Source organism: Python bivittatus, unplaced genomic scaffold (genome assembly GCF_059951505.1).
Source record: "Python bivittatus isolate LINGU-HERP-01145 unplaced genomic scaffold, Pbiv_v1 ctg000660_np1212, whole genome shotgun sequence".
Classification (NCBI taxonomy): Eukaryota; Metazoa; Chordata; class Lepidosauria; order Squamata; family Pythonidae; genus Python; species Python bivittatus.
Window position 1 is genome coordinate 1,091,870 of NW_028277092.1, and position 25,844 is coordinate 1,117,713.

Genomic DNA, 25,844 nt, shown 5'->3' on the forward strand with positions numbered 1-25,844 from the left:
CATTAAGCGAATCACCTGCAGTCCTTAAGTAAGACATCACGTCACCATGACTTTACTGCCAGCTTCTCCATTGACTCTGCTTGGCAGAAGCTGGTTGTGAAGCATGCAAATGGCGATCACGCAGGGACACTGCAATGGTTGTAAATGCAAGGACTGGTTGTAAAGTTCCTTTTTCAGCACCATCGTAACTTTGAATGGTCACTAAACAGGGCAGTCATTAAGTGAAGTTCTACCTGTATCTTCTATGAGCATAACAAGGGTGGTTTCTTAACCCAGGTTTAGGATTTCTTCATGTATTGCATAAATGCAGCCGGAGAGCATTTAGATGTGTTAAAAACAAGTGGCAAACCATTGCATTCTTCTGTTTCCTATCCTCGTGTTGTCAGGGCCTCCAGTTTCATTTCTGTGAATCTGTCAAGCTGGTTGGTGGAACTTAAGATTTTTTGTTTTTAGAAGATATTCACAAGTTTTGGTGCACATTTCTCCAAAAAAACAACAATAGACAAAACAACAAACCCTTATTCTTTGCAATTTTGCCCAACGTGCACAGTTTTTGCAAGCATTTTTCCAAATCGACACAATTTGTCCATGAGTTTCCTGAACCTATGCATTTTTCCTGCAGGCTTTTCCTAGTATGGTTGTTTTTGAGAACTGCATTGCATGATTTTAAAAACATGCATTCTGAATGAAAACTCACTTTTGGCTAATATATCGATTCGAGCAGGTCGGATTGAATCAGTTCTCCCTCGTCTCCTTTCTCGGGCCATTTTCATGTGACTGAGTCTGAGACCCCCAAACTTCACGCATTTCCTTTGTCCTGTCTCCCCAGGCGTGCTGGCAAGAGTGTTGGAGCCCTGGAACAGTGTGACTGCGGTGTTTGGCAAAGACGTGGTCCTCCCCTGTGCCTATCAGGCCACGGAGGGCGAGAAGGTGCTCCAGGTCACCTGGGTGAAGCGAGGGGACAATGGGCAGGACGTGGAGCTAGCGGTGCTGAATTCAGAGCACGGGGTGCACGTCCAAGATGCCTACGTGGGACGTGTTCTGCGGCAGTCGCAAGGATCTCTGGTGAATGGCTCCATCCTGCTGAAGAACGCGGTGCAGGCCGATGAGGGCGCATACGAGTGCCAGCTCATCACGTTTCCCCTGGGCAACTTCGAGTCCCGCCTTGCCCTCAAGGTTCTAGGTAAGGGCACCTGAGGAGCTTCAGCCCCAGGTCTCGCTGAGCCGTAGCCCTCAGTGAGGGTCAACTGCCTGCCTGCCCACCGGCTGCTAACCCCCAAGGAAGGACAATGCTGGTTCGTTCCCTTGATGCGCCAGCCTGTCATAAACTACGCAGGACTGGATTAATCCTTGCTATCGTGATCATGGTCCTTCGCCATCTGAGCTTCTCCTTGCCCTCTGAATGGATGTGGCTGAGCCGGGAGCTTCACTGACACCTGGCCTCCTCATGCCAGGATTGATAGCTTCCTCCATGTGCCCAGAGAAACAAGCTGTGCCACTGTTTGGGGCACTCCCCACTTGTTTAAGTTCTGCCTGTGCCCCAAAGGAAGCAACACGGTGTTCCTAGCTAAGGGTGGGCCCGTGGGCCCTTCCTGGTGCACCCCAGGTCCCTTCCCAGACCTGAATTTAATTATAGTGCTAAAAGTAGTCATGATTTTATAGCAATTACAATCTCCTCTTGCCTCCAAGATGAATAAGCTGCATAAATATCATGGCAGCTTAGTTTTAACGGGCTTTTGGAAGAGGGCAGGTGAAGCTGGACCTGGGCAGCCCTTGGTCGTCGAAGTCTGTCCCGCTCTTTCCCCCCAACCCCTGGAGGCTAGAAACTACATTTCAGAACTGAGAAATGGAGGCATCCTATTTTCTAGACCCTTGAGCATGAAAAATAAGGTGCTTTATACCAGTCAGCCCTATACACGCACACAGACACACACACACACCAGTATCTTGCAAATACTAATTTGGGAAGGTCTGGGACTCAAGTTAGACCACTCTGATTTTGTAACATTCCTTTCTCCAAATGGCCGGACTTCATGGCTGGGTGCAGGCATGGCATCGATCCGTAAGGATTGGTGTATTTTTATGCATCAGGTTTATTCCTGCTTTCCTTTCAGGAGCTCAAAATGGCACACCCAGATCTCCCTCCTCCATTTTTTTCTCCCCAACAGCCGCCCTGTGAGATGCGCTGGGTTGATGGAAAGAGAATGGTGGGTCCAAAGTCACCCAGTCAGCTTCCATGGCTGAGGCTGGCTTTGAACCTCTGGGAATCTTCAACCTGTTTGAAGCAGCTTGATCTACAGCAGTGTTTCTCAACCTTGGCCACTTGAAGATGGGTGGACTTCAACTCCCAGAATTCCCCAGCCAGCCTTGCAAGTTGAAGGGAGTTGAAGTCCATCCATCTTCAAGTGGCCAAGGTTGAGAAACACTGCTCTAGAGTGGTGATTTAGAAGTCTGTCTTCGATTCTTTGATTCTTTGGCAATGCCTCTTCATTGCACCCCATTCTGCATCCCAGAATATTCTGTCGACTGCAAGATCCCACACTTTCACCAAAATGGCAAAAGCAGCGTCAACCATTGTAACACGCATACAGAAGGGGCCCAGCTCACATCACACCATCACAACGCAGCTTTCGCCATTTGCCATCCCCCTGCCCCTGCGGACACTGGTGGGTCTTCTAACGCAAGAGGGATTGGGATGGTATCATCCTTGGCAGGAAGCGAAGGCTGTTTCCCTCCTGGCTGATCGAGGGCCAAGATGGCAGGCTGAGCATGGACCTGCCATCTGTTGGCCGAGGGAAGCCAGTTTGGCCAATGTGCCATCGAAAGGAGCCTTCCCCATCTTGTCCCCTCCAGCTGAGCCAGAGTGATGCAACTGCTAAGAGGACCATGTTCAAGTCCCTCTTGGCCCTGGAACTCACAGGTAACTCTGGGCCAAGAACCACAGATGTAATTGTGAAAAATAAAATGAAGAGAGGGTCCCATCTCCACTGCCTTAAGCTTTCAAGGGAAAGATGACAGCAAGAGTGGGCAGGGGTGAGGATGGTGTTGGATTAGGGCTGAAGGGCACCTTTGACCACAGAGGTTCGCTGGTTGAGTTTGGGCCAGTCCTACCTACCTCCCAGGATTGTTTTGCGGGGTGGGGGGAGAACTTGGAGGAGGGGGTGCTACGTAGGCTGCCTTGACCTGCCGAAGGACCGCCCTCTCTTCTTTTTCCTCGTTGCATTGCTCTGGGACGTGAACTGGTCCTTTTCCTGTTTCTCTGTCCAGTAGCATCAACAGGTCCTTTGGCTCTCCTAAGCCGCCTTTGGGGTTTTCCATCTCTTTGCAGTGCCCCCCTTGCCGACCCTGAACCTCGGCCCGCCACTCGAGGAAGGACAAGGCCGCACGCTGGCTGCCTCATGCACAGCGGAAGGGAACCCCGTGCCCACTGTGACCTGGGAGACCGAAGTGCGTGGCACAGCCAAGAGCCAACAGTCCTCACACCCCCGCTCAGCCTCGGTCACCAGCGAATTCTACCTGGTCCCGGGGCGCAGCATGCACGGCAAGGCCTTGACCTGCGTGGTTTCACATCCAGGACTGCAGCACCAGAAGAGGATCACCCACACCCTCAGTGTGGCCTGTAGGTACCTGCTCTCGCCTTCACCTGGGCCCCCCATGCCTCTCCCCCACCACAATCTGACCGACCTCCTTTGCCACCTGCATAGACTGCCATGACATTCCATTTGGCTTTGGGACTGGCCCTTGGGCTTTATATGCGTAGGTGGGTGGGGGTCCAACCTTGCCAGAAACCTGCCTGTTGTCTCTAGTTATAGCCATGAGGAGGGTGTCCTCCTTGGCTTCAGGTTTGACCCCGGGGTATCCATTGTGGAAGTGTGTGGCTTTGTCACGTTCACCATACTCCTCAACTAGCTTCTTCTCCACAGAGAAACTTCAGCCCAAGGAGCCTGGTTACCATGTGGTCACAAGCTGTGCCACATGGGGAAGTTCTTCCCCCTCCCCTCTGTCTACCTAACCTTATATTCCCTCCCTCACACAGATCTCTCTGATGCCTCCATCCTGGGTCACGAGGCAGAGCAAGACTGGATTGAAGGCAAGGAAGGGGCTTCTTTGAAGTGCCTTGGCGATGGGAATCCCCCACCCACGTACAACTGGACTCGGTGAGTGATGAGAGATGTCTTAGTCTCGATTCCTGGCTCACTGGTGTAGCCTAGCGTGCCAGAGGAGGCGTCTCTTTCCAAATGGGGAAAGAATCTGAACTTGGTTCGTTCTGTGGGATCTTAGTTAGAATGTCAGGATAGGACCATGGAGAGCTGGGGTCCAACCCACATTAATTAATAATCCACTTAAGTTAGGTGAACTCAACTTTGTAAAATTCAATGAGCGAGGCTGGACAGAAGTGGAATCACCTTGGTCTAAGGCAGATCCCTAAGAAAGGGTTGCATCATTGCGTCGTTCCTCGGGAGGAGGTACAAGAAGGGGCAACCCAGGTGAGTTGGGGATGCGAGCGATTTCCTTAAAAGGAAAGGCTACACCATTTTTAGCTTGGAAGGAAGAGGCATGGGGGGGGCATATAAAATCATGCAGAGGGGCGCAATTGGGAAGAGAGGCGTTTTCGCTTGTTCTCACAATGTCAGAAGTTTGGGTTCTGTGCTAAAAAGAAGAGTGGGGAGTTTCATGGTTGATTGAAAGAGAGTCACATTTGCACAGCATGCAGGGAAACTGCAGGACTGTCTGCCATTACAGGGCAGGGCCGGCCACCGACTGTATGATTTCAAAAGTTACCAGTCCAAGGAGGATCAGATGGTCAAAGGCTACCAGTCTTATCTTGATGGCTTCTCACTTCTTTCTGAATCCAGCTGTTGGAGAGACGTAGTGAAGAGGGCCACCTCCCTCTGCTCCACACTTGAGAGCTTCTGGATCTGGGATGTTGATTAGTCACAGAGAGCTGCGCTAAATGGCTCTTGGCCTGATCCAGCTTTGGGACTCCATATTCCCACATACCATTACAGATTTTTTGTTACTGGGTGCCCCACCAGCAAGAGACAGAGTTTCCTTCCTGTTCCTCCTCTCTTCTTCTGCTTGTGGAAGTCCTTCCTTCCTTCCTTCCTTCCTTCCTTCCTTCCTTCCTTCCTTCCTTCCTTCCTTCCTTCCTTCCTTCCTTCCTTCCTTCCTTCTTCTCCACCCATAAAAATCAGGCAGAGCTTTGATTGCCCATCACAGCGGCCGCCTTAACTTTTTCAACCATATCCTGCGGGTACCCCTGCTTCCTTCCAACCCCAAGAAGAGAGCAGGGCCAAGAAGACTACCCTGTGCCACATGCCTGCCCTCTTCCTGCCAGCGCAGTGCACCTGATCTGGGTTGGCTGCTGCAGAAAGCTCCCACGGGTCCCGTGGAAAGCGATGCCAGATCCTCCACAAACACTTCTTGATCACCCTGCGCTTCTCGCCTGTCTCTTCAACTGCCTTTTTGCCTTTGGAGGGACCAGCCGGGACTTGCTGTGGGTTTCGGGTGAGCAGCCTCAGGGCAGAAATGCAGCTCGTAGCCTTTGCGGTGAGCCGGGAATAAACAGCCAAGTCAGCAAAGTTTGGGGGAGGGGGATGGATAGGGCTTCCTGGGGGTGGGGGGCAGCCGGCAGGAACGCAATTCTCTTCCGAGCTGCCGCCCTCCAAGAGAGAGGACTTGTCACACGGAGGAAGCGCATCGGAGCTCAGATCGGCTGCCGCCCTGCGAGAACTTCCTGGTGGCGTGCCTGGAATGTCATCTCCATGGCTTGATGGCAATAAAATAAGAATGAGCGTCCTGGCCCCGTCGTGTGAGGCTTCCTTTAAAGCCGATGAAATGGAGGGGGATCGGAGCAGGTTCAGAGTGGCCCTCCTGACCTGCTGGTGTAGCTGAAAGGCTGAGAAGAGGACGCTGCATCAGCCCTCTTGCTTCAAGGACAGGAAAGGTCCTTGGCATGTGCTCAGAGGCCCCTAATCTGAGCTGCTTGGAGATCTTGAATGAAGGTGAAATGTGTCTCCTTTCTCTGGCCAGGTTTTTGGGGAAGGACAGAAACAAGCTTTTGGATGAGACTGATGTAACAAACCTGGTTTATATAAGACATTCCTCCATACACCCACAAATCTAAACCCTATAGATCTGTGTTTCTCCACCTTGGCCACTTGAAGATGGGTGGACTTCAACTCCCAGAATTCCCCAGCCAGCCATGCTGGCTGGGGAATTCTGGGAGTTGAAGTCCACCCATCTTCAAGTGGCCAAGGTGGAGAAACACTGCCATAGATACTAAAATGTGCCTAATTTTGCTTTGTTTGCATAATATATTCAACTTTCAGAGATGGTATAGGGTTCACCGCCGCACGCTCAGAGGTTTCCCTCAGGCCAGCCTGCTGGTATTTCACCACCTCTGTGTCTTCTGAAATTTTAATTGACGTAACTTAAGTCCTGCCAAGTTTGCTTTCTAAGTCTTGAGGCTAGAAATGAGGGGATGGGAGTCGTTCAAAAAATAAAAAGCTGTGTCCAGTTCCAGTTGTGGGTCTGCGGTATACAAGCAGCCAAATCCAACCCCTAGTTGATACCTGCTTCTCCCAGTTTTTGGTCAGGGTGGGGAGAAATTTGTTCAGGTTCTTTGTGACGTTGAACTTATCTGATATTATAGTTTGTCTCTGATACACAATTGGAAACTCCATTCTTATTTAAAATGTTGAGTTTTCCAAATTTTGCAGTGTAGTTCTCCAATTAAAAATGTACGTTAGGGTTAAATCCATACAAAAATGCATAATGTTTTGTAATGAATATTGTTTGCAGAAAGTATTACAAGTAGTCCTCGCTTAACATCCATTTGTTTAGTGACCGTCCAAAGTTACAGTGGTGCTAAAAAAGTGACTTACAACCGGTCCTCAGACTTACGACTGTTGCAGTGTCCCTGTGGTCACATGATCAAAATTCGGGTGCTTGGCAACCAGCTCACACTTATGACAGTTGTAGCATCCCGGGGTCATGTGATTGCCATTTGTGACCTTCCCAGGGGGCTTCCAATAAGCAAAGTCAATGGAGGAAGCTGAATTTGCTTAACAACCACATGCCTCGCTTACCGACTTCCCCACTTAACAACCAATTTTACGGTCCCTGTTGTGGTCATTAAGCGAGGACTATCTGTACCTAATTCAGACACTTCTTCAAACTATGTTTCTCAGCATCTGGGAGGAAAGTAGGTGTAATACTTCCATTTTCTACCAGTTTAGGTTTTTAGTGGAACTGAGCAATGCTTCCTAAGATCAATTGGTTGTGCCAAGCTCCAAACAGCCTCTGATCTTGTGCGCTAGAAAACAAACACACAGATCGTTCCCTGCATAAGAAAGGCAACATTCTGGCATCCAAAGTGAGTCGAACGTGATTATGTGAATCTTTTTGATGATCTGGCAACAGAAGAGTGGCAAGTGCTGTGCTCAGCTGGATGGAAAATCCTTCTTATCTTTTTGCCAAGCAAGACAATATAAATATAATGCTTCTGTGGACCAGGACAGGCTCCAACTCAGGAAGAAGTTGTAGCAAGACTGTTTACTCCTGGGCCGCAGATCTTTGGGCCATCTGGTTTCAGAGAGGGGTTTTAGCGCTACCTGGAGTATCACGGTCAGCATTATTCATGGGCAGAGTGATTTTCCTACTAGGGACTACACTAGAGAAGCTCTGGAGTTAAGGGCAGGCTCTGGGAACAGAATTGCGCCTGTCTTTCTCTTCACTTAGAAGTAGTTGAGGAGGGACAGGGACTTCTCGAGGGCAGCATAGGGCGCATGGGAGCATCAGTGCACATCAGGGGTTAAGTGCAGGCTTGTAAATGGCTGACCAGAGAGATATATAAGCCATTTTGCGGGGGGGGGGGATTATGTTTAATGATACGTTACAAATATTATTTGTGAGATAACCCATGGTATCCTTCTGGACTGGCTGTAGGGGTCAGGGGTTGGAGGCATGGTTTTACAGTGGTTCTACTCCTCTCTGAGCAGCCTGTGATGATGGGGAAGGAGAGGTTTGCCTGGTGGGTGCTCTTCTGTGGGTGCTGCAAGGTTTGGTTCTCTGCCCGTTATTTAATGTCTACATAGAGCTGCTGGGGTAGGTCATCCAGCACTTCAGGGTCTGGTATCATCAATATTCTGATGTGATACCCAACTGTACATCACAACCCTGGTCACACTGCTGTCAAAGTTTTGTCCTGGGTTGGATGGGAGTCAACAGGCTTAAAGTGAACCTTGGCAAGATGGAACTACGGCTTATAGATCAGGGTCCCTCTAGGTGGGTATTTCTCAACCTTAGCAACTTTAAGAGGGGTGGATGTCCCCTCTTAAGTTGAAGTCCACCCCTCTTAAAGTTGCTAAGGTTGAGGAACCCTGCTTTAGGTCCCGTGCTTTTTTGGTTGGGGTTGCACTGCCCTTGAAGGAGCAAGTCTGTGACTTGGGGTCCTCCTGGACGTGTGGCTCCTCCTGGTGGAGACCATGGCTGGGGGTGGCTTTCTCCAGTTCCAGCTGGTGCGCTAGTTATGGCCTTACTTGGAAGGGGAGGATCGGACCCCAGTGGCTCACACCCTCCTCACCCCCCAGTTGGACTACCGCAATGCATCCCACCTGGGGCTGCCGTGAAGAACCACCTGGAAGCTTCAGTTGGTGCAGAACACAATTCAGGGTGCCGGTTGTCATCTTCAGGGCGGAGGGCCTGGCTGCTTGAGGCACCAGCACTCTCCAGCAGTTTCTGCCCGTCCAGGGAGATGGGGCACAGGGGGTGTGCTCTGTCTTCCTTCAATTCAAGAGGGCCATTGCTGGGACCTAGGAAGCGCGCCCACCTTCTCTGTCATGGCATCTGCCCTTTGGAGCACCCCAGCCCTCTCCCCGAGACCCGTATGGCTCCCACCCTGATGACATTCGAAAAGCCTTTGAAGAAAAGACCTGGCAGGTCCCCCCGGCTTGGGGCTAGGGTGGGTGTCGAGCCCCTGTGGGTAAGCCACTCAGTTGTCTGGAGTTTGGTGGCCTCACGTTAAATACATAAATGAAACGAAGCAACCCGCGTGCGTAGCCCTCCCGAGCCGGTACCTTCCCAGAAGCCCACGTTTGTCAGTCGATCTATAATAGCGGCATCAGAACATTGTCTTCTTGTAACCCTCCCTGCGAGAGTCTACCATTTTGAAAGCCCACGCCCTGATGATACACATGTGCTTCAAGGTGAGACATTAATGTCGTGGGAGGTGTGCGCGCAAAGCCACTCTTCGGCGCCGCAGATGTTTCCTTTCTTTGAAAACACGCCGCGAGGTTTCCCCATCCGACTGCACAGGTGGGCAGGCTTGCTGCATGCACAGATGCGCAAGCGAGGCGGTGGGAGGGAGGGGGCGCAGCTGCTGCACCGGCTGATCCGTGCTCGGCAGCTCCGATGCGGCAGGAATTGGCGTGTGCAGAAGTTGGGTGGTGCCTGAACAGGTTCCAGCACCAGCTCAGCTAATCAGGTCACCGTGGGAAAAGGGAAGGCATGCCTTTGATTTCAGCACCTATTGTTGATGATGTCATGGCCCCCTCCCTCCCCCCCATTCCTCTTCCCTGGAACTCCAGTCGCAACATGTCCTTGGGGTGGAGGAACCGCCAGGAAGAGAAGGCGAGCGCATCACCTCTGCATTTCCCCCCCTTTGGTCTTGATTGAGCAAGCCAAAATAATAACAAAGAAGAGCGACGGAAAAGGGTCCCACGGCCAACATCAAGCCAGCCTTGTTGGTGTCGTGCAGACAGCGCATTGAATACATTAGTAAAACTTTGAAAAAAGCTGCTGCTGAATTGACAACGGACGGGGCAAGGGTCCTACCGACGACCTGCAATTAAAGGGAAGAGGAAAAAGAAACAACTGGGGATTTCTTCCCCCGAAACAAAGCAGCTGCAGAAAATGGGCTTCCGGGCCGTTTTCTCCAGCAGCCTGTCTCGGCAGCCCATCGGTGGGATGCCCTGAACGTTTCCAGCTGCATCATCACGATGGCTCTTCCCCCTGCCCCCCTGCCTTTTTCCCAGCTGATCCTGACCCTCCAGGTAGGGCAGCTGCTGGAGGTCCAGCAGACCCCCCAGGATTGCGCAAGTGAAACTCGGGAGGCAAATCCTGGTCATGCCAATGACCGATCCTCTACAGAGGAAGCCCCAGTGAGGACTATAGGTCGGTCTGTCCCTTGGCTGCAAACCGAGATGACCCTGCCCCCTTGCACCCATGCTTGGGGTTCTTCTCTTCCTCAGTGCCTTCACCAGGCTGGGCTGGGAACATCTCCAAATCTCAGTTGTAGCTCCCCTGGAACACCTTCCTTCAACTTCCTGCCCGGTGTGGGTTAGATACTGTTAAATCACAACTTTTTATATTATATTCCCATATTATACAACAAGATCAGGCTGGTGGGTTGGGCTGGGCTTCACCCTCTGTTGTGCCTCTGATTATGGTGGGTTTATAACCAAGATCTAGGACGAGAGGGCCATCATGGTTTATTATTGCTCGAGTCCTGTTTACCTGGGGCAGGACGGTACGCTGCTCAGAGCTGGCTGACCATTGGCAAAACATAGACGTCTGGGACAAGAAATAAAGGGGAGTTTTTCAGACGGGCACTTGCCCTCGCTCTTTTGAATGGCGTTTTGGGGCAGAGCTCCAAAAAATAGGCGGGGAGGTGAGAAAAGAAGGGGGTGAGGTGGGACAAAAATGAGAAATTGTTCATATTAATTTGAGATTAAATTAAATTAGAATTGCAGAGTTGGAAGGGATCAGTTAAAGCAGTGTTTGTCAACCTCGGCAACTTTGGAACAGGTGGACTTCAACTCCCAGAATTCCCCAGCCAGCATGGCTGGCTGGGGAGTTCTGGGAGTTGAAGTCCACCTGTCTTAAAGTTGCCGAGGTTGACAAACACTGAGTTAGATCACTGAGCCCCACCTCCTCTCTGTGCAGGAGTCCAAATTAAAACACGCCCAACTGGGAAGGAATGTGGAGCTGACTTTGGGGATAAGGAAGGACTGAGGAAGCCGCTAAGGGGGTCTTGCAGAAGAAAATTACCCAGTGAGATAGAGGGAAGCATGAGAAAGAAACTATCCCTGCCTTGATTTTCTTTAGCGTAAGATGGGACAGAGAGAAACTTTCAAGATCCCATCACTACAATAAACCTTACTACAGTCCCTGCTGTGCCTGTTTTTTGACCTCGCCTACCTTGCAGGGCCAACAGGTGGAGGCGCTCAGCTGCCACTTGAGCCCACCACCCCTCTGTGCCACTGCAGAACAGTAGAACATATCATTCCTAAGGTTTCGCTAACCTCTAATTTACTTTCTTCCTTCCTTCCTTCAAATTCTTTCATACCACTTTCATCATTCAAACTATAACTGGCTTACAGCCAAAAATCAATACAGATCATCCTCGTTTAGTGACCACAATGGGGACTGGCCACTGTGAAGTGAAAGCACGACTGTGCTTATGATCTGACTTCAGCTTTCCTTTGCATTACAGACCTGCAAAGGTCATAAATATGAGGATTGGTCATAAAGTGACTTTTTCATCACCGTCATAATTGCAAACGGTTGCTAAATGAGGCAGATGCTAAACAAGGACTACCTGTATTACAATAAATATTCAATCAGAGTCTGCCATCCTGCTGGAATCTCCTCTTTCTCTCTCGTGACATCCATTCAAGCATTTGAAGGGTTCTGTCATATCTTTCCCCCCACCATTTTTTCTCAAGACTGTATTACTTATTGTAATACAGGTAGTCCTTGTTTAGCATCTGCCTCATTTAGCAACCGTTCGCAATTATGACAGTGATGAAAAAGTCACTTTATGACCAATCCTCATATTTATGACCTTTGCAGGTCTGTAAAGCAAAGGAAAGCTGAAGTCAGATCATGTACCTCCTTCAGTTTTTTTTAATTAGGCTTAGTTTCCAGTCCCCCGAAGATCTTTGCTGCCGTCAACATTTCTCTGAACCCTTGAAGCAGTCGGACCCCGCCTTGCGCTGGCTCTGACCAGAGCAGAACGACTTTTGTGTTTAGTGCCCATTTCGATGCGCTTCATCTGGTGGTTCTCAAGGTGTTTCTGCCCATCTATTGTACTGAAAGCTATTTCAGATAAAGGGTAGGGGGAAGAAACTATCAACAATGAGCTGTGCAAGTTGCTGCCTATTCAATGTGCGCTAAAAAAGCATTATCCTGGGACACGTATGAAAGGGTGTGCATGCCAAATCTTGAAGTCTGAGTGTGAATACTTCACCCTGACTAGGCCATCCCACAAGCCCCATAGATAGGAGGGTGATTTATCAGCAGTAGAAGTCAAGAAATCCTGTGCATCTTCTCCAGGGGGATGCTGGCCAGAAGCACCTGAACCTCCTAGCTTCTCGTTTGCATGCTGGTTGAGGGTTGTACTGTCTGAGGAACTGAGAATTGCAGTCTTCCTCATCCTGAGGCCATCCTATGGAATTGTTGGAGACCAGATCCAGGATGTGAGCCAAGGTCACCAGTCCCTTGCGGCTGGAGCCCTCAAGTGGTAATGCTATGTGCAACATCCTGAGATGACAAGAGGTCTTATACTGCAAGCCAGTGTGTCTCAACCTTGGGAACGTCAGGATGAGTGGACTTCAACTCCCAGAATTTGCCAGCCAGCCACGCAAACTAGAAGCTAGGAGATGTTCCAGCTTCTCTTTGGGGTTCATCTCCCAGGGCTCTTTTGCATTTTCAAAGCTTGGTTTCATATTGCAATTCTGCATCTGGAGGGGCCTGCAACTTTGGTTTCTCGGCGCTTCCAAAGCCGTAGCGGGGCCTGAGATACACCACAGCCCCTTCCAACTCCAACTCCATTTCCTGGAGTGCTTTCTTTGATTAAGCCAGAGCTACAGAGCTGGAGTTGGGCAGCTGAGTTACAGGGCCTGACATAGCTGCAGTGGGAAGGTCTAGCAAGTCCGTTAAGGGTCAGCAAGTCTCATGTTTTGTTTCCTTTTTCTTCCTGACCTTCTCTGCTCTCTGCACAGGCTCAGTGAGCCTCTTCCCAGGGGAGTGAAGGTCAAAGGGGACACCTTGCTCTTCCAGAGACCCCTCAGCCTTGAAGATGATGGTGTCTACGTTTGCCAAGTGGCCAACAGCTTCGCAGTCAAGGAAGTGAAGGCTACTTTGAGCATCAAAGGTAAGCTGAAGATGGCAAAGTCTGGAATAGTGCAAAGTCCTTCCTACCTTGCACAGTTTTCATTTCTGAGAGAAACAGGTATGAATGGGAACAATTCCTGTCTGCATTATCCCAGTAACAACTGGATGGAGAATGTTTGAAAGAGGTATAGGTACAGCTGGTCCCCCTTCATCATTCTTCCTTCCATGCTTGAACTCACCTCTCTCCCTGGCCTGCTAGTTGATGCCAGTTCATTCACCAGCTATCCCACCGCTTGTGTTTTGGAGGTCTAGCTTATTTTTTTAAAAGTTTCAGACATAGATCAGTTCAGCTTCCTCCAACCTGATCCACTGAGGATGTAATAATTATTATTCCCTTGCTGGGAAAGAATTGGGAGGTTTTACTGCCATGGGTTCCTAGGTGGAAGAACGCTGGCTGGAGCAAAGTCCTAATAGCGTTTATCCTTCTTGAGAAAGAAAAGTAACCGTGGAGGTAGACGGGGGTTGCCCTTGACTTTCTAATAAGTATGCGGTGATTCCAGAATTTCTTCATCCCTTTATATTTTTAAAAGCCTAACATGTTTTTGGAAGCATGGGGGGTCTTTGCAGACTAGAGGCCTTTTCTCCTCATTGGAGCTTCTTGAACTGACCATGTAGCATTGGATGGTCACATGGTCAGTCTGGGAAGTGCCATAGCAGGGAAAGAGCCTTTAGTCTGAAAGACTCCGCTGCTTCTGTAGAAATGCTGGGCTTTGCAAGGGTATAAAAAGTTCCATGTATTTTTAAAAAGTAAATGCCACCCTCACTTATGTGCCACATCTAGGTTGGGGAATATTTTTATTAAAGCAAACCTTAGAAAAATGTAAAGGCCTGTAACCCCTGCACTCCAAAACAGACATGTAGCTGAAACCTTACTGGTTCATTCTGAGCTTGACATGACGTGCTGTGACCCCCCCCGCCTCTCTGTGTATGTCTCGCCAACAGGGCTCCCAGCTCAGCAGGTGGACGTGGTCTCCATCTCCATGATCGGGGTGGGCATCATTTCTGTCATCTTGCTCAGCTTATTGGTCCTGGTGATCGTCCTCATGACTTGCTACCACAAGCGGAAAACCAAGCGCATCACTGAGAAATAGTAAGGAAAGGTTGCCTTGATGCTCACGCTGATTGCCACTCATGAACTTGTCTTCCGTAAGCTTAGATGGGACCTGGTCTGCCTGACTTTCAGATCCTTCTGTCATCACCCTTGAGTCGGAAACACTCAGAGGGATGAAGAAGGACTTTGGGTAGTGCAGGAGGTCAAGGGTGGTGCAAAGCAACACAGGGAAGGGGCAGAGTTTTAGAAGCGCAGACTGATATGGCCAGAGGAATAGCGCAAGTCAATGCTGGCCTCCCTAGGCTTAGTTCTAATCATAAGCCTCACACATTCCAGACCTGTTGGATTTCCACTCCCCAAATTCTCAGCAAGCTGACCAGGATTTCTGGAAGTTGAGGTCCTACAGATTGATGAGGCAAGCTTAGTCCTTCTGGAGGCAGAATCATGAAACTCAGCTAACGCTGGGCTGAGGGGCACAGTCACCAAGCTCACACCCTCCATTCTCCCTCTCTTTGTCTCCGGCAGCGAGGAAGAACTGACTTTGACCCGGGAAAATTCGATCCGGCGCCTGCATTCAAGCCACAGCACTGAGACCCGGAACCAGGTGAAAACTGTGAGGCGTGGTGGTGGCTGAGAAGTGCAAGGGTGAAAAATGTGGAAGATTGGGTTGTGAGTGGTGGAGGAAAGCTGGTTGGAGTGGGTGGCCTCTTGAGTAGATTTCAGGACTGGTCATCCAGTTGGGCTTCCATGGGGATGGAACCAACTGGCAGGGCGTCGTGATGGTAGCAGTGGTCTGGTAGCCACACCAGTGGAATGCCACCTCTGGACACGGAGGGGCCGTTCAGCTATAGCTAATAGCTCTTTGACCAATCTACAAAGGTGGCTTTCTTGATTTTTTATTTCCACCTGTGGTCCTCCTTTTCCCAGGCTGAGCCACGGAAGAACTCCAGCACTCCCTAGAGGGAGCAAGGGGGAAAAACATGCACAGAGACCTAGAAAGCATTTACAGCTAATTTCTTGTGGGAGAACATCCCAAATCCAGCTAAAACGGTACCAAAGAGCGTGCAAACTCCAGGAGATGGGACAGGAGTGAGAGCGTACAAAAATTAGGACAGTGCGAGGCTCTGTTCTCACTTGAAAGGCTCAGCCCAAGTCTCTGACTTGGGGAGTCGAAGATGGGGAAGCCATGGTTCCCAAGCCTTGTGTATCTAAACTTCCCTGATGCTTCTGAAGCCTTAGGATGCTCATGTAATGCAGGACTGGTTTGACCTGAGGGCTCTTCTCAAGCCCTGAGGGCTGGTTAGGGAGACACTCCAGAGAAAGGACAAGCCAGGACAAAAATTAGGTTCTCTTTATTTTGACAGTGTGAATGGCCACCCATCTTGTTCTCACCACTCTGGGTGGCTAGCAATGTGCTCAAAACCAACAAAGAAACCAGCAACACAATATACAACGTGCTGGAGCCAACTAAAATCATGTTTATTCATACTGCACAGGTTGGGACAGTGTTTTTCAACTGGCTGGGGAATTCTGGGAGTTGAAGTCCACCCATCTTAAAGTTGCCAAGGTTGAGAAAGATCGGGTTGGGATCACCTTGCACCCTGGCCCCAGCTTTTACTGAAACAGAAATTTAATTTTATTAAGTTAAGCATACGCAATATGACTACTTTCCATATGTGACATAAATTTCTCCTCTGTCCTAACACATTTCACTTTTTGAGGGCCATTTTTGGAGAGTCTTGAGTTCCAGGGCTTAGCCTGTGCTTTTCGGCTTCCGAGGATGCTTGGAGCTCAGAGATGCGTTCTCCTCGGCATCTCTACGACAAGAATGTGTATGTTTTATGCTACCTGGTCACGATGCTGTTTTTACGGAGGCGTGTTATACTTTAAACTTTTTTTTCTCTTTGCCTTCATCGGTATGTTGCCCAGAGCATTCTGATGTCCTATAAACTTGGCTGAACCCAAATCAATCACGTTCTCCCCCTGGGACTGTGAAGATGCAATGTTCAGCAGCAGCCAACCCAGCCTTTCCTTAACTCATTGCCCTTCAAATATCTTAGCCTTCACTCCCATAATCCTGAACTAAGGCTTGGAGGATGGGCACGAAGAACAGCACATCCAGAAGGCTGCAGGTTGGACTGACTGATTCTGTACAGCTCAGGCAGCAGAAGATCTGGGGGAGACTGTACATGCCCCGGTGGTCTTCCTGCTCTGTCTGGCCAAGAGCGGGGAGGCGCTTTGAGACTTGTAAGACTGTTGTCGGCCCTTTGAAGTACACCAGAGGTATAAACTACTTTTATTATAGCAGGTTATAATAGTAACAGAATTGTGCAAGTCTCAAAGCGCCTCCCTCCTCCCTGTCTTTATCTACAAGAGAACTAGGGAGGGTCCAGTCTGAGGCATTTTCTCAAATTACATTTCTTCTTGGGATTCAGATTTCACTTATCTGACCGTGGTCTTGGTTGTGGCTCTTCCTCCTGTTCCTCAAGGTGATTCTCGCAGTCTGTGACATTGGATGAGAGGATGATCTCAGTGATAGTGAAGGTCACGGAACCCCCCTGCCTCAACAGGTCTTCTTGATAACTATTGCCCCTTTGGCAAGAAGATGATTGAGACTGTGGTTGGGGTTCAACTACAAAGAACCCAAGAGGGAGAGGATTTTCTGGACCATTTCTAGTCAGGGTTTAGGCCTGGATGTGGAACTAAAACAGCATTGTATGATGGGGGAGTGAACTCTTCCTGGCCCAGTTGTACCTCTCAGTGGCCTTCAGTACTATTACCAGTGGTATCCCTCTGGACTACTTGCAGGGGTTGGAGTTGAAGGCATTGTATTGCAGTAGTTTTGCCCCTTCCTCAGTGAGCAAATCCAGTCAGTGGTTGTGGTGGATGAGGGGTTGTCCAAGTAGTTCCTTGGTTGTGGGATGTCTCAGGGCTTGGTCCCCTTTCCCTATTCTTTAACATCTACATGAAACTGCTGAGAGAGGTCATCTACTAGTTTGGGGGTATGACCAAGATGCTGATGATACCCATTTGGATCAGGCCACTTAGGTGAAGTTGCCAATGTCTTAATCCAGCGTCTGGAGTCTGTGAAGGTCTGGATGGGAAGGAATAAGCTGAACAGAAGCTTGACAAGATGGAGTCCCTATTAGTTCATTGTGGATCCCTGACATCTCCAGTTATGTCTGTTGATGGGATGATACTGCTTCTGAAGGAACATGTTTGTAACTTGGGGGGTGGGGAGGGTGTTCCTGGATTCTTGGCTACAGCTGGAAAGCCAGATGGAGGGCATGGCCAGGGGTCTTCACTCAGCTTTGGCTGGTATGCCAGATGCATCCTTATTTGGAATGAGAGAATCCTCTACGGTGACTCATGCCCTCATCCCCACTCAAAAGGGAGTGGAATGTGGCAAATTGATTTTTGACCTAATTTGCTGTACCAGGCTGAGATTAACTATCTCCCTGTTTGCAGAAATAACACTTCTGCTACTGTCATTGGGTGGCTATTGTTATGTGTCCTGTATAACTATTACTAAATTCCCCATAGAGTTAATCAAGGACTTTTGCTAGATTTAGCTTGCAATATCATGTGACTAGGAGAACGATGATCTTCCTCTGTAGTCTTCAGTTCCTCCTTTCCCTTGAGGATTCTGCATCATGTAGATATGATCCTTCAAAGCTTTGTTTCCTCCTCCATGCATAGTGACTTTTTCAGTGATCTTCCATCACTCAGGAACTTCTGTACCTTTTAGTCTGAAATCAGCTAAATCAACTTGATTATCAGTCATCTCCTTTTCCAACCATAACTCTCTTCTGGCCTGTCTTTAGCCTGTTTGAGCTTCTTCTTCCCACTTATGAAAGACTGCGTATGAGAAAAACCTTATCCGTTTTCTTCCAGCAATTTCCTAGTCTCAGGTTATCAACACATTCTACAGGCACACCTTGTTTTATTGCACCTCGCTTTATTCCGCTTTGCAAATACTGCGTTTATCAAACAGCATTGCATGCTACGGAGAAACCTTTCATGAATTGATGTGGCAAACTTCATTGTTGTCTTATTTTAATAATGTTTTAAATTAAGGTATGTACATTTTTTTAGACATAATGCTGTTGCACACTTAATAGACTACAGTATAGTGTAAACATGACTGGGAAACCAAAACATTGCTTTGTTGTGATATTCGCTTTATTGTGGTGGTCTGGAACCAAGCCCAGAATATCTCTGAGGTGGGCCTGTATATGTCTGGGAGAGACGTGTCAGGATGGCAGACAGTGTTTACCTGTTCCGTCCTGTCACACCGGAGATCCCACCCATAAGCATCTCTCGTGGTTGAGAGAGGTTCTGGAGAAACATGTCCTCTTGGAGTAGACAGACTCAAGAAGTAAGGGCATGACTTTGTATGCAGAGTTCAGACATGGGGAGCATCTCTTGTTCTTGGGGGGAGAGAGAGAGAGAGAGAGAGAGAGACCCATTTGTCTTTCGGTGATAGGAAGCCCATGCAAGGCTAGAAGACCAATGGTTGAAGTCTGCATTACTTATTACTATGGGGACAGACTTCATAGCAGCTCCATGGTTCTCCTCATAGCCTCCTCGCAGCAGCCCTGGGAGGTAGATGAGGCTGAGAGACGATGACCAACTCAGAGGTCAGCCTGACCGCGCCGGGAAAAAGCACCGGGATTGACCTCTCGGCATTATCTTTCTATGCTCTTCAGACCGAAGAAAACCTTCCCCTGAGGTCAGAGAGCCGGCAAGGGAGTTTCCGTGGGGACAGTTTGTGCCGGGAAAGCCTGCGAGGTGATAGTTTGTGCCGGGACAGCAGGCAAGGCAGCTTTCGGACAGACAGCTTCCGGGAAACCAGCCTCTGCTCAGTCTTGGTGAGTTGAATCAAGCCAGGAGGCCGGTTGGGGCGTCTCTGGGTCTCTCATCTTTGCAGCGCTGACAGCTGGATCTTCATCTTTGCAAACCTGTTGATTTTTTAAAGCGTTGCATTCGTTATACTGCACTTTTTGCCAAACATACGCATTTTTGTTTGCAGTTTAGCCTAATTTCAAACAAAAAACACATATAAATGACATATAATTTCATGAATGTACGCACTTTCGTACAACCGTTTATCGAACAGACGTTTTAAAAAAACGGACGGCATTGCAGAATTCAGAGAAGTTTACATTCTGAACGAGGTTTTTAAAATGTATGCATTATTTATTGTGATAGATATACAACCAACGGCGTTTCACAAATTCAAATCAATACATCTTAACATCATTCAAAGGAGATAATTAATTAATTAATTGATTTTAAACTAATTTTTAATTTACAATATTTGTACCTTCCATGGTATCCCATAATATGTAGGTCTTTAGTTACTATTCTCATTATTAAAGTATTTTGTAAAATTATACCATACAGGAAAAATATATATATACATAGAACCCTCTTATTTTCTTCAACTAGCTTCAATGTGTGTTCATTTTTCTACTCCAATAGTATATTGTACTAATTTTTCATAGATGCCCGTTCTAGGTGTTTTAATATTTTGTTATTAGTAGTCTAGCAGCCATTATTAAAAGATTCATCAGTGCTTTTAAAATTTGAAAGCAATGACAAAAGGCCCAAATATGAAATATTCAAATTCTGCAAATGGTCTATTGGCTTGGATAAAAACTTCCTGATTTTTCAGAAAGGTTTCAGTCTATATCCATTTTAATCTATATCCAATTTAATTCCATTCTCTTCAATGTTAACTTTAGATAAATTGAATATAATTTATATAAAACCTTTTCTCATTCCAGCCAACATATTATTTCATTCTATTTCTATTAAAAAATAGAAGGTGAACTAGTATTGCATTCAGCATTTACAAAATCCATATGTAACTTCCATGACTTACACTTTCAGTAAATCTAAGCAGTTATTTGTTTTCGAGACTCTAAAAGTTTTCTAAAAAACACTGTTTTACTTAAAGATGTACAACTTACATTAATATTTTCTAAATTTTACCCAGTGTCTGAGTCTCCCATTATTAATGTTGTTGTGGGTTTACACTTTCAAATTTGAAATGCTCCTCCCTCCCTCATTAAAATGCAAATATAGCAAACCTCATTTATCTGAAGCTGTTTTGAACCAAAACAGGAAAACTTATCCCTGATTGCCAGCATTGTAATTGTTTATCGAAAAATAAGATAAGATAAGATAACGTCAGATCAGATAAGATAAGATAAGATGATAAGATAAAATAGAAGGATTTGAAATAAAAATAACAGCTTTGGTAGAGCAGACATTTTAATTATTGCGAACTTACCCAAAATAGAGAAATTGACCCTCTGGCCATGCGTTGTGCTATGTGAAGAGATGGGCTACCTCTTACCAAAGACTGAGATTCCATGAGTTGGGCACTCACAGGTCTCATCAGAAGAGAAAAATGCCCAGAGCCCCAAACTGAACATGCAGGAATGGGACCGAGAAAGCCAAACACCAAGGGAGAAACAAGAGGACGGGGTGAAGGTCCAGGAAATGTCTTGCAGGAAACTACAAGAGATGGAACAGGAGATGGTGCCACCTCCAACCTCAGCTGTTTCTACACTGATGCACCGAATCTGGAAAATAAACAGGGAGGACTAGAGAGCCTAATTCAGGGGAGACAGTTGTGACATGATAGTGTCAGGCCCAGCCCAAGAACAACGCTGAAACAGTCCAGTCGAGTCAAGTTCCTTTATTTGCTTACACCATATAGACAGAATCTTGCCAGACTCAATCTATATTACTGCAACTGGTGGATCTACCCTGGGAAATTCTAGGGAGGGGCTATCCTGAACCTCTTTCACTTCCCACGCTCCCCCCATGGACTGTGTTGTCTCTTGCCCCCTCCCCGCTCCTGGAATGCCCCCCTCCTTCCTGATAGCCTTGATCTCCCACATCACCCTCCTCCTCGTAGATCCATTCCGTCACAGATAGGCATCAGTAAACCTTGGTGGGAGGATACTAGGGGATTGGCTAACCTGGATAGCATTCCCTCCCAGACACTTCACCTTCAGGATTTCCAACCGACTGGATCTGTCCTACCTTCTGTCTTCATTCATCAAAATCCACTCTTCTTGAAGTCCAGCGTACAAGTCTGATTCTTCTTTATTCCTCCTTCCCTTGATATTGCAAACTTGAGGATAACATGGTCACTTCCTCTTGAGGTTCTAGTCACCTTCACATCTTCACCCAATTCTTCCTTGTTGGGGAGGGTTAGGTCCAAGAAGGCAGAGCCCCTTGTTTTTTTTTTTCTTTTTCCACCTTCTGACTGTCAACTCGGGAGGACAGGAATTTGTGGAACCTCTGACTCCTGGCAGAATTAGATTTCCAGCAGATATCAGGATGGTGGAAATCTGTTATCGCTATTGCTTCTTTGAAACTGGTTATCTGGCACATTATCTTTGCCTATCCAAGCAGTCTGTAGTAAACTCCGCTGCAGACTTCATTTATTTTCTCTTCTTTTATTTTTACCCAAATGTTCTAATCCAGATTTCCACGCTCCCATTCATCATATCCCTCTGCAGGCATAAGCTTTTTTCAAGTTCAGTACCCGCTTCCCTTTCTGTTGACTCTGTTCCTTCTGAATAAGCTGTAGCTTTCCAGGGCTATGGTCCAATAATGTGTACCATCCCTCCAGGTTTCAGTGATTCCTACGACACCATCATTCCCTTCCTGTGGGAGAACTTCAGGTTCTCCCGCTTTCTTCCCCATACTCAGTGTGTCAGTGTAGAAACATCTGAGACTGTGAGTGATACCCCAGTGGTTTCGCTGGTGTAGTTTCCTGTCAATCTCTAAGCCTCTTTCTGCTCTCCTGCTTCTCTCTTTGTGAGATGTGGCCCAGTTCGTGCCAGGAAGATGGGAGCACAGCCTATGGGCAAGGAGCCCAAATCCTTCTTGGCAGTGCCAGCTACATCACTGGCTGTCTACTTCTGGAATCTGTTCTCTTGTCTTATGCCGTGACCTTCAAATGAAAGAATGGAAACACTACTTGCACTCCCAATACTTCACCTTCAGGCCAAGGGCCTTTCTGGAGATCTGTTCAAGGTCTCTACTGGTAGTGCCTTTTCTCCCCACATAAATCAATAGGAGGGGATAGTTACTGGTAGGTTTGAAGAGTCTGTCGCATCCTGGATATGGGCACCTGGACTACAACACACTTCCCAGGATGTCATATCAGGTCTGCATGCATCTGCCTTGGTTCCTCTCAGCAGGGAACCACTCACCCCTTCTTCCTCAGTGTGGTTCTTAGATTTCTCTGACCCACGGGAACTTTTCTGTTCCATGAAACCAAGGCTGACAAGGCTTGTTCAGGTGGACGTAGATTGCCTTCAAGAACAAAATCAGGAGCACGGCCTCATAATCATCATGCTGCTCTGGATCAGACGCTTCCATTTGTTTTTCTCTTTGGACTCTATGGCATTTGCTTCCCCTCTCTTCCCCTCCCAAGCAGCTTCACCTTCTAGGAACATCTAACCTTTCTTAGTGTATTGTGATATAGAACTTCCTTGAGCCTTTTGACCTTCTCCTCCAACAGGGACAGAGTCTTACACTTCCAGCAGGTGCAATTTGGGTTCTCCTCCATTGCGCATACTTGGCTGATTGCCTTGAAGCTTTCTTCTGTCTCCATGCTGCTTGGGCTTGATTGGAGATCCCTCCACTTGACCATATTCCCACCCAAAAGTCCCCTGCTTCTTCTCCCGTTCACTTCTCTGGAAGAGTTCCAGCAGCCTCCGCCTAGTTGGCTCTTCCAGTCTCTTCTGCTCTTCCCTCCCTGTCCAACCACTCTCCCTGTGGCCTTGCTCAGTGTCCTCATGAGGTGGCCTTCATCTCTCCAGTTCCCTTAGAATATTTCTTTCCCCAACCTGGTATCCTCCATGTCCACCATGAGTCTGATCGTGGTGGATCAGCCCGCACGGCTTGGCTTCCAGCTTGAAAGAAGCCAATCAAAACATTTCTTGTTCCTCAGAGATGCAGGGAATTCACACAGCTTGTTAAAGCTGGTTAGTGTTAATCCTGGGATGTTTTTTCCTATAGCTTTTGTTTTGCATCAAGCCACCCAAATGATGTTCTTTGGACACCCTTTTGCCTATCATAACATTTTATTCATTTCCTCAATTTTTATAATGTGCCTTTCCTCTGGAAGTGCAAGGAAGGGCACATTTTATCCTCCTTTTACTATTGTTATCCTCACAATAACAATCCTTTGAGGTAGGATAGGAGGAGCGATTACAATTGGATTCATACATTGTATTAAGCCATAGTGTGGTTTCTTTGGTTGTATGGCTTCGCATATTATGTGAACCCAGCTGTTGTCATCTCTAAAGCAATCTATGGGTTGGTGGGTGGTCTGGATTATTATTCAAAGAATCATGGTTCAGTGAGCTGTGGCTTACTGTAATGTGTCCAACATTCTCCCTTGAGCTCCTGTGGTTGAGGAAGAACTTGAGTTTTTCTTGAGATGTTGTCCCCATCTGACCCCATCCTCATTTGGTGACTTTTCTGCCTTCTTTCCTGCTCAGAGTGAGGAAGCCGAGGGACGCAGCTACTCTACCTTGTCAACAGTCCGGGAAATTGAGACCCAGACAGAGCTTCCCCCGCCACCCCCAACTCCTGTCCCAGAAGACCAGGTGGAGAAGGACAAAGAGAAGGAGAAAGAGAAAGAAGAGGAGGAAGAGCGGGACGATGAGAATAACATCAAACAAGCAATGACTCACTTTGTCCAAGAGAACGGCACTCTCCGGGCTAAGCCTACCTCCAACGGCATTTATATCAACGGCCGGGGGCACTTGGTGTGACGCTTGCCCCATTTCCTGCCAGATTCCTGGACCCATCCAAGCACTGAGCCCTTGTCCCGACTGCTTGCTGGTGCCTCCCTTTGGCGGGGAGCAAAAGAGCCCTTGAGACTGAGGTCACTCCTTCCAAGCCACTGGCCCACTTGGCTGAAGGGTGTCTACCTTTGGATCTCTTGAAGGGCCCCTTTCTTCTTCCCAGGAACTCTTCCAGACTTTGGCCAGAGGAGAAGAAGGCAACTGGTCCTCTAAAGTGAAAGAGACCTGAAGTCCTGAAGATGGTCAGAGACCAGTTCAGGAACTGGGAGACTCTTTTGCCAACCTGGGCAGGACTGTTGCAATGCCTGGGCTGCCTCTTCTGCCTGTTGGTGCAAAAAAATGTTTTTTAATCGTTTGAGGCCAGGGATGATTTGGACAGGGGATGTGGAAGAAGCATTGGGGAAGGGAGGAGTGACTCCCTTCAGTGCTTGCAAGGTGACTTTGCTTGGCTCAGGGACAGAATCACTGAAACTCTCGCGCCTTTTATAATAATTATTCTACTTGTTGTTGTTACGGTTCTTAGTCCATAATGGTTATGGACAAAAATTCCCAAAGGCCACCAGCGGTTAAAAGATGAGCTCGATTTTAATTATTTTTATTATTATTAATATTAACTGGGAAAGGAAAGTTTCCACTGCAACCTTCAAGGAGTTTCCAGAGCCACAGACTAAATGCTGAAGAAAGCAGAGCGTAGGAGATCCCCATGGAAGCCCCATCTCCAGGCTTTCCATGGAGTCAAAGACGGTGTGAAACGTGCTTCAGCTCGCCCCAGTGAAAGTGCATCACGGATCCAGCAGCTTTTCAGCTCCGAGGGCTGTTTGGAAAGTCCGACACGCGTCAAAGTAACATCATCCCACTGCTGGGGATCGAGGAGGCTGGGCCTCCCCATCATCTCCGGCAGACCCAGTTGGGTGTTGCGTTCGCTCCAACTTCCCTCTCCCCTGCTTTCTTGTTTGAATTTCTTAGCATCGCTGTAACCCTGAATATTTCTAAAGCAAACCAACCACAAGGTATGTATGTATGAATGACAGAGTCCAGATGTGTGACCCTGAAGGCAGATGTGACTGATTCTGCTTTTTGAGTTTTAGGGCCTGGGAATGGGCAACCTGCATTCTTCAGCTATGCTTAGAGAGTAAGTTTCTTAAACATCAGGTCTCCCCTTCTCTGATAGATGGACTTTAAGCCTTTCTGTGCGTATCATAACTTGTTTCTCGTATTCGCAGAGAGTTTAGAACGCCTTTCTACCCCAAAGCTGAGGCGAAGGGACCCACAACATCTGGGAGGGAGTGATGAATTTTCTTTTGATGCACCACCTCTTTGGAGGCAGGCCCTGGAGAATGCAAACGAGGAGTTGCCTTAAAAATTCACCAGCTGGGACCTTTTGTGCCATGACTGTGTGGCCTTCTTGCCTGGACCCTGCTTTGCAGTAGTTAGGACAGGAGGTGATGTGAAGACTAATCGATCAACATCTGAGATAGGCTCATTCAGACATGAAGTTCATGGAACTGCCATGGTTGAGCTAACAAAGAAATCCCGCTCGAATCTGCTGCAAACTTGGCTGGCCTTAGTCTCTAGCACAGTGTTTCTCAGCCTTGGGCACCTGAAGATGTGTGGACTTCAACTCCCAGAATTCCCCAGCCAGCCATGCTGGCTAGGGAATTCTGGGAGTTGAAGTCCACACATCTTCAGGTGCCCAAGGCTGAGAAACACTGCTCTAGCATCTGTGAAAAGGAAAGAAATTAATTCTCCCCAAAGTGTCCTATTTGCAC

General features: G+C 47.9%; 1 protein-coding gene across 1 annotated transcript in view; it reads left to right on the forward strand.

Moving 5' to 3' along the window:
- The window catches only part of NECTIN4 (nectin cell adhesion molecule 4), an 86,622-nt gene extending 60,979 nt beyond the window's left edge, over window positions 1–25,643 (forward strand). Inside the window, exons 2-9 of the mRNA XM_088151076.1 lie at window positions 830–1,183; window positions 3,329–3,619; window positions 4,037–4,157; window positions 13,008–13,159; window positions 14,122–14,269; window positions 14,756–14,834; window positions 18,940–19,101; window positions 23,767–25,643. Coding sequence (XP_088007202.1) covers window positions 830–1,183; window positions 3,329–3,619; window positions 4,037–4,157; window positions 13,008–13,159; window positions 14,122–14,269; window positions 14,756–14,834; window positions 18,940–19,101; window positions 23,767–24,042 — 1,583 coding nt within the window. The 3' untranslated portion in view covers window positions 24,043–25,643. The remainder of the gene's footprint in view (window positions 1–829; window positions 1,184–3,328; window positions 3,620–4,036; window positions 4,158–13,007; window positions 13,160–14,121; window positions 14,270–14,755; window positions 14,835–18,939; window positions 19,102–23,766) is intronic.
- Window positions 25,644–25,844: the final 201 nt, after the last annotated feature.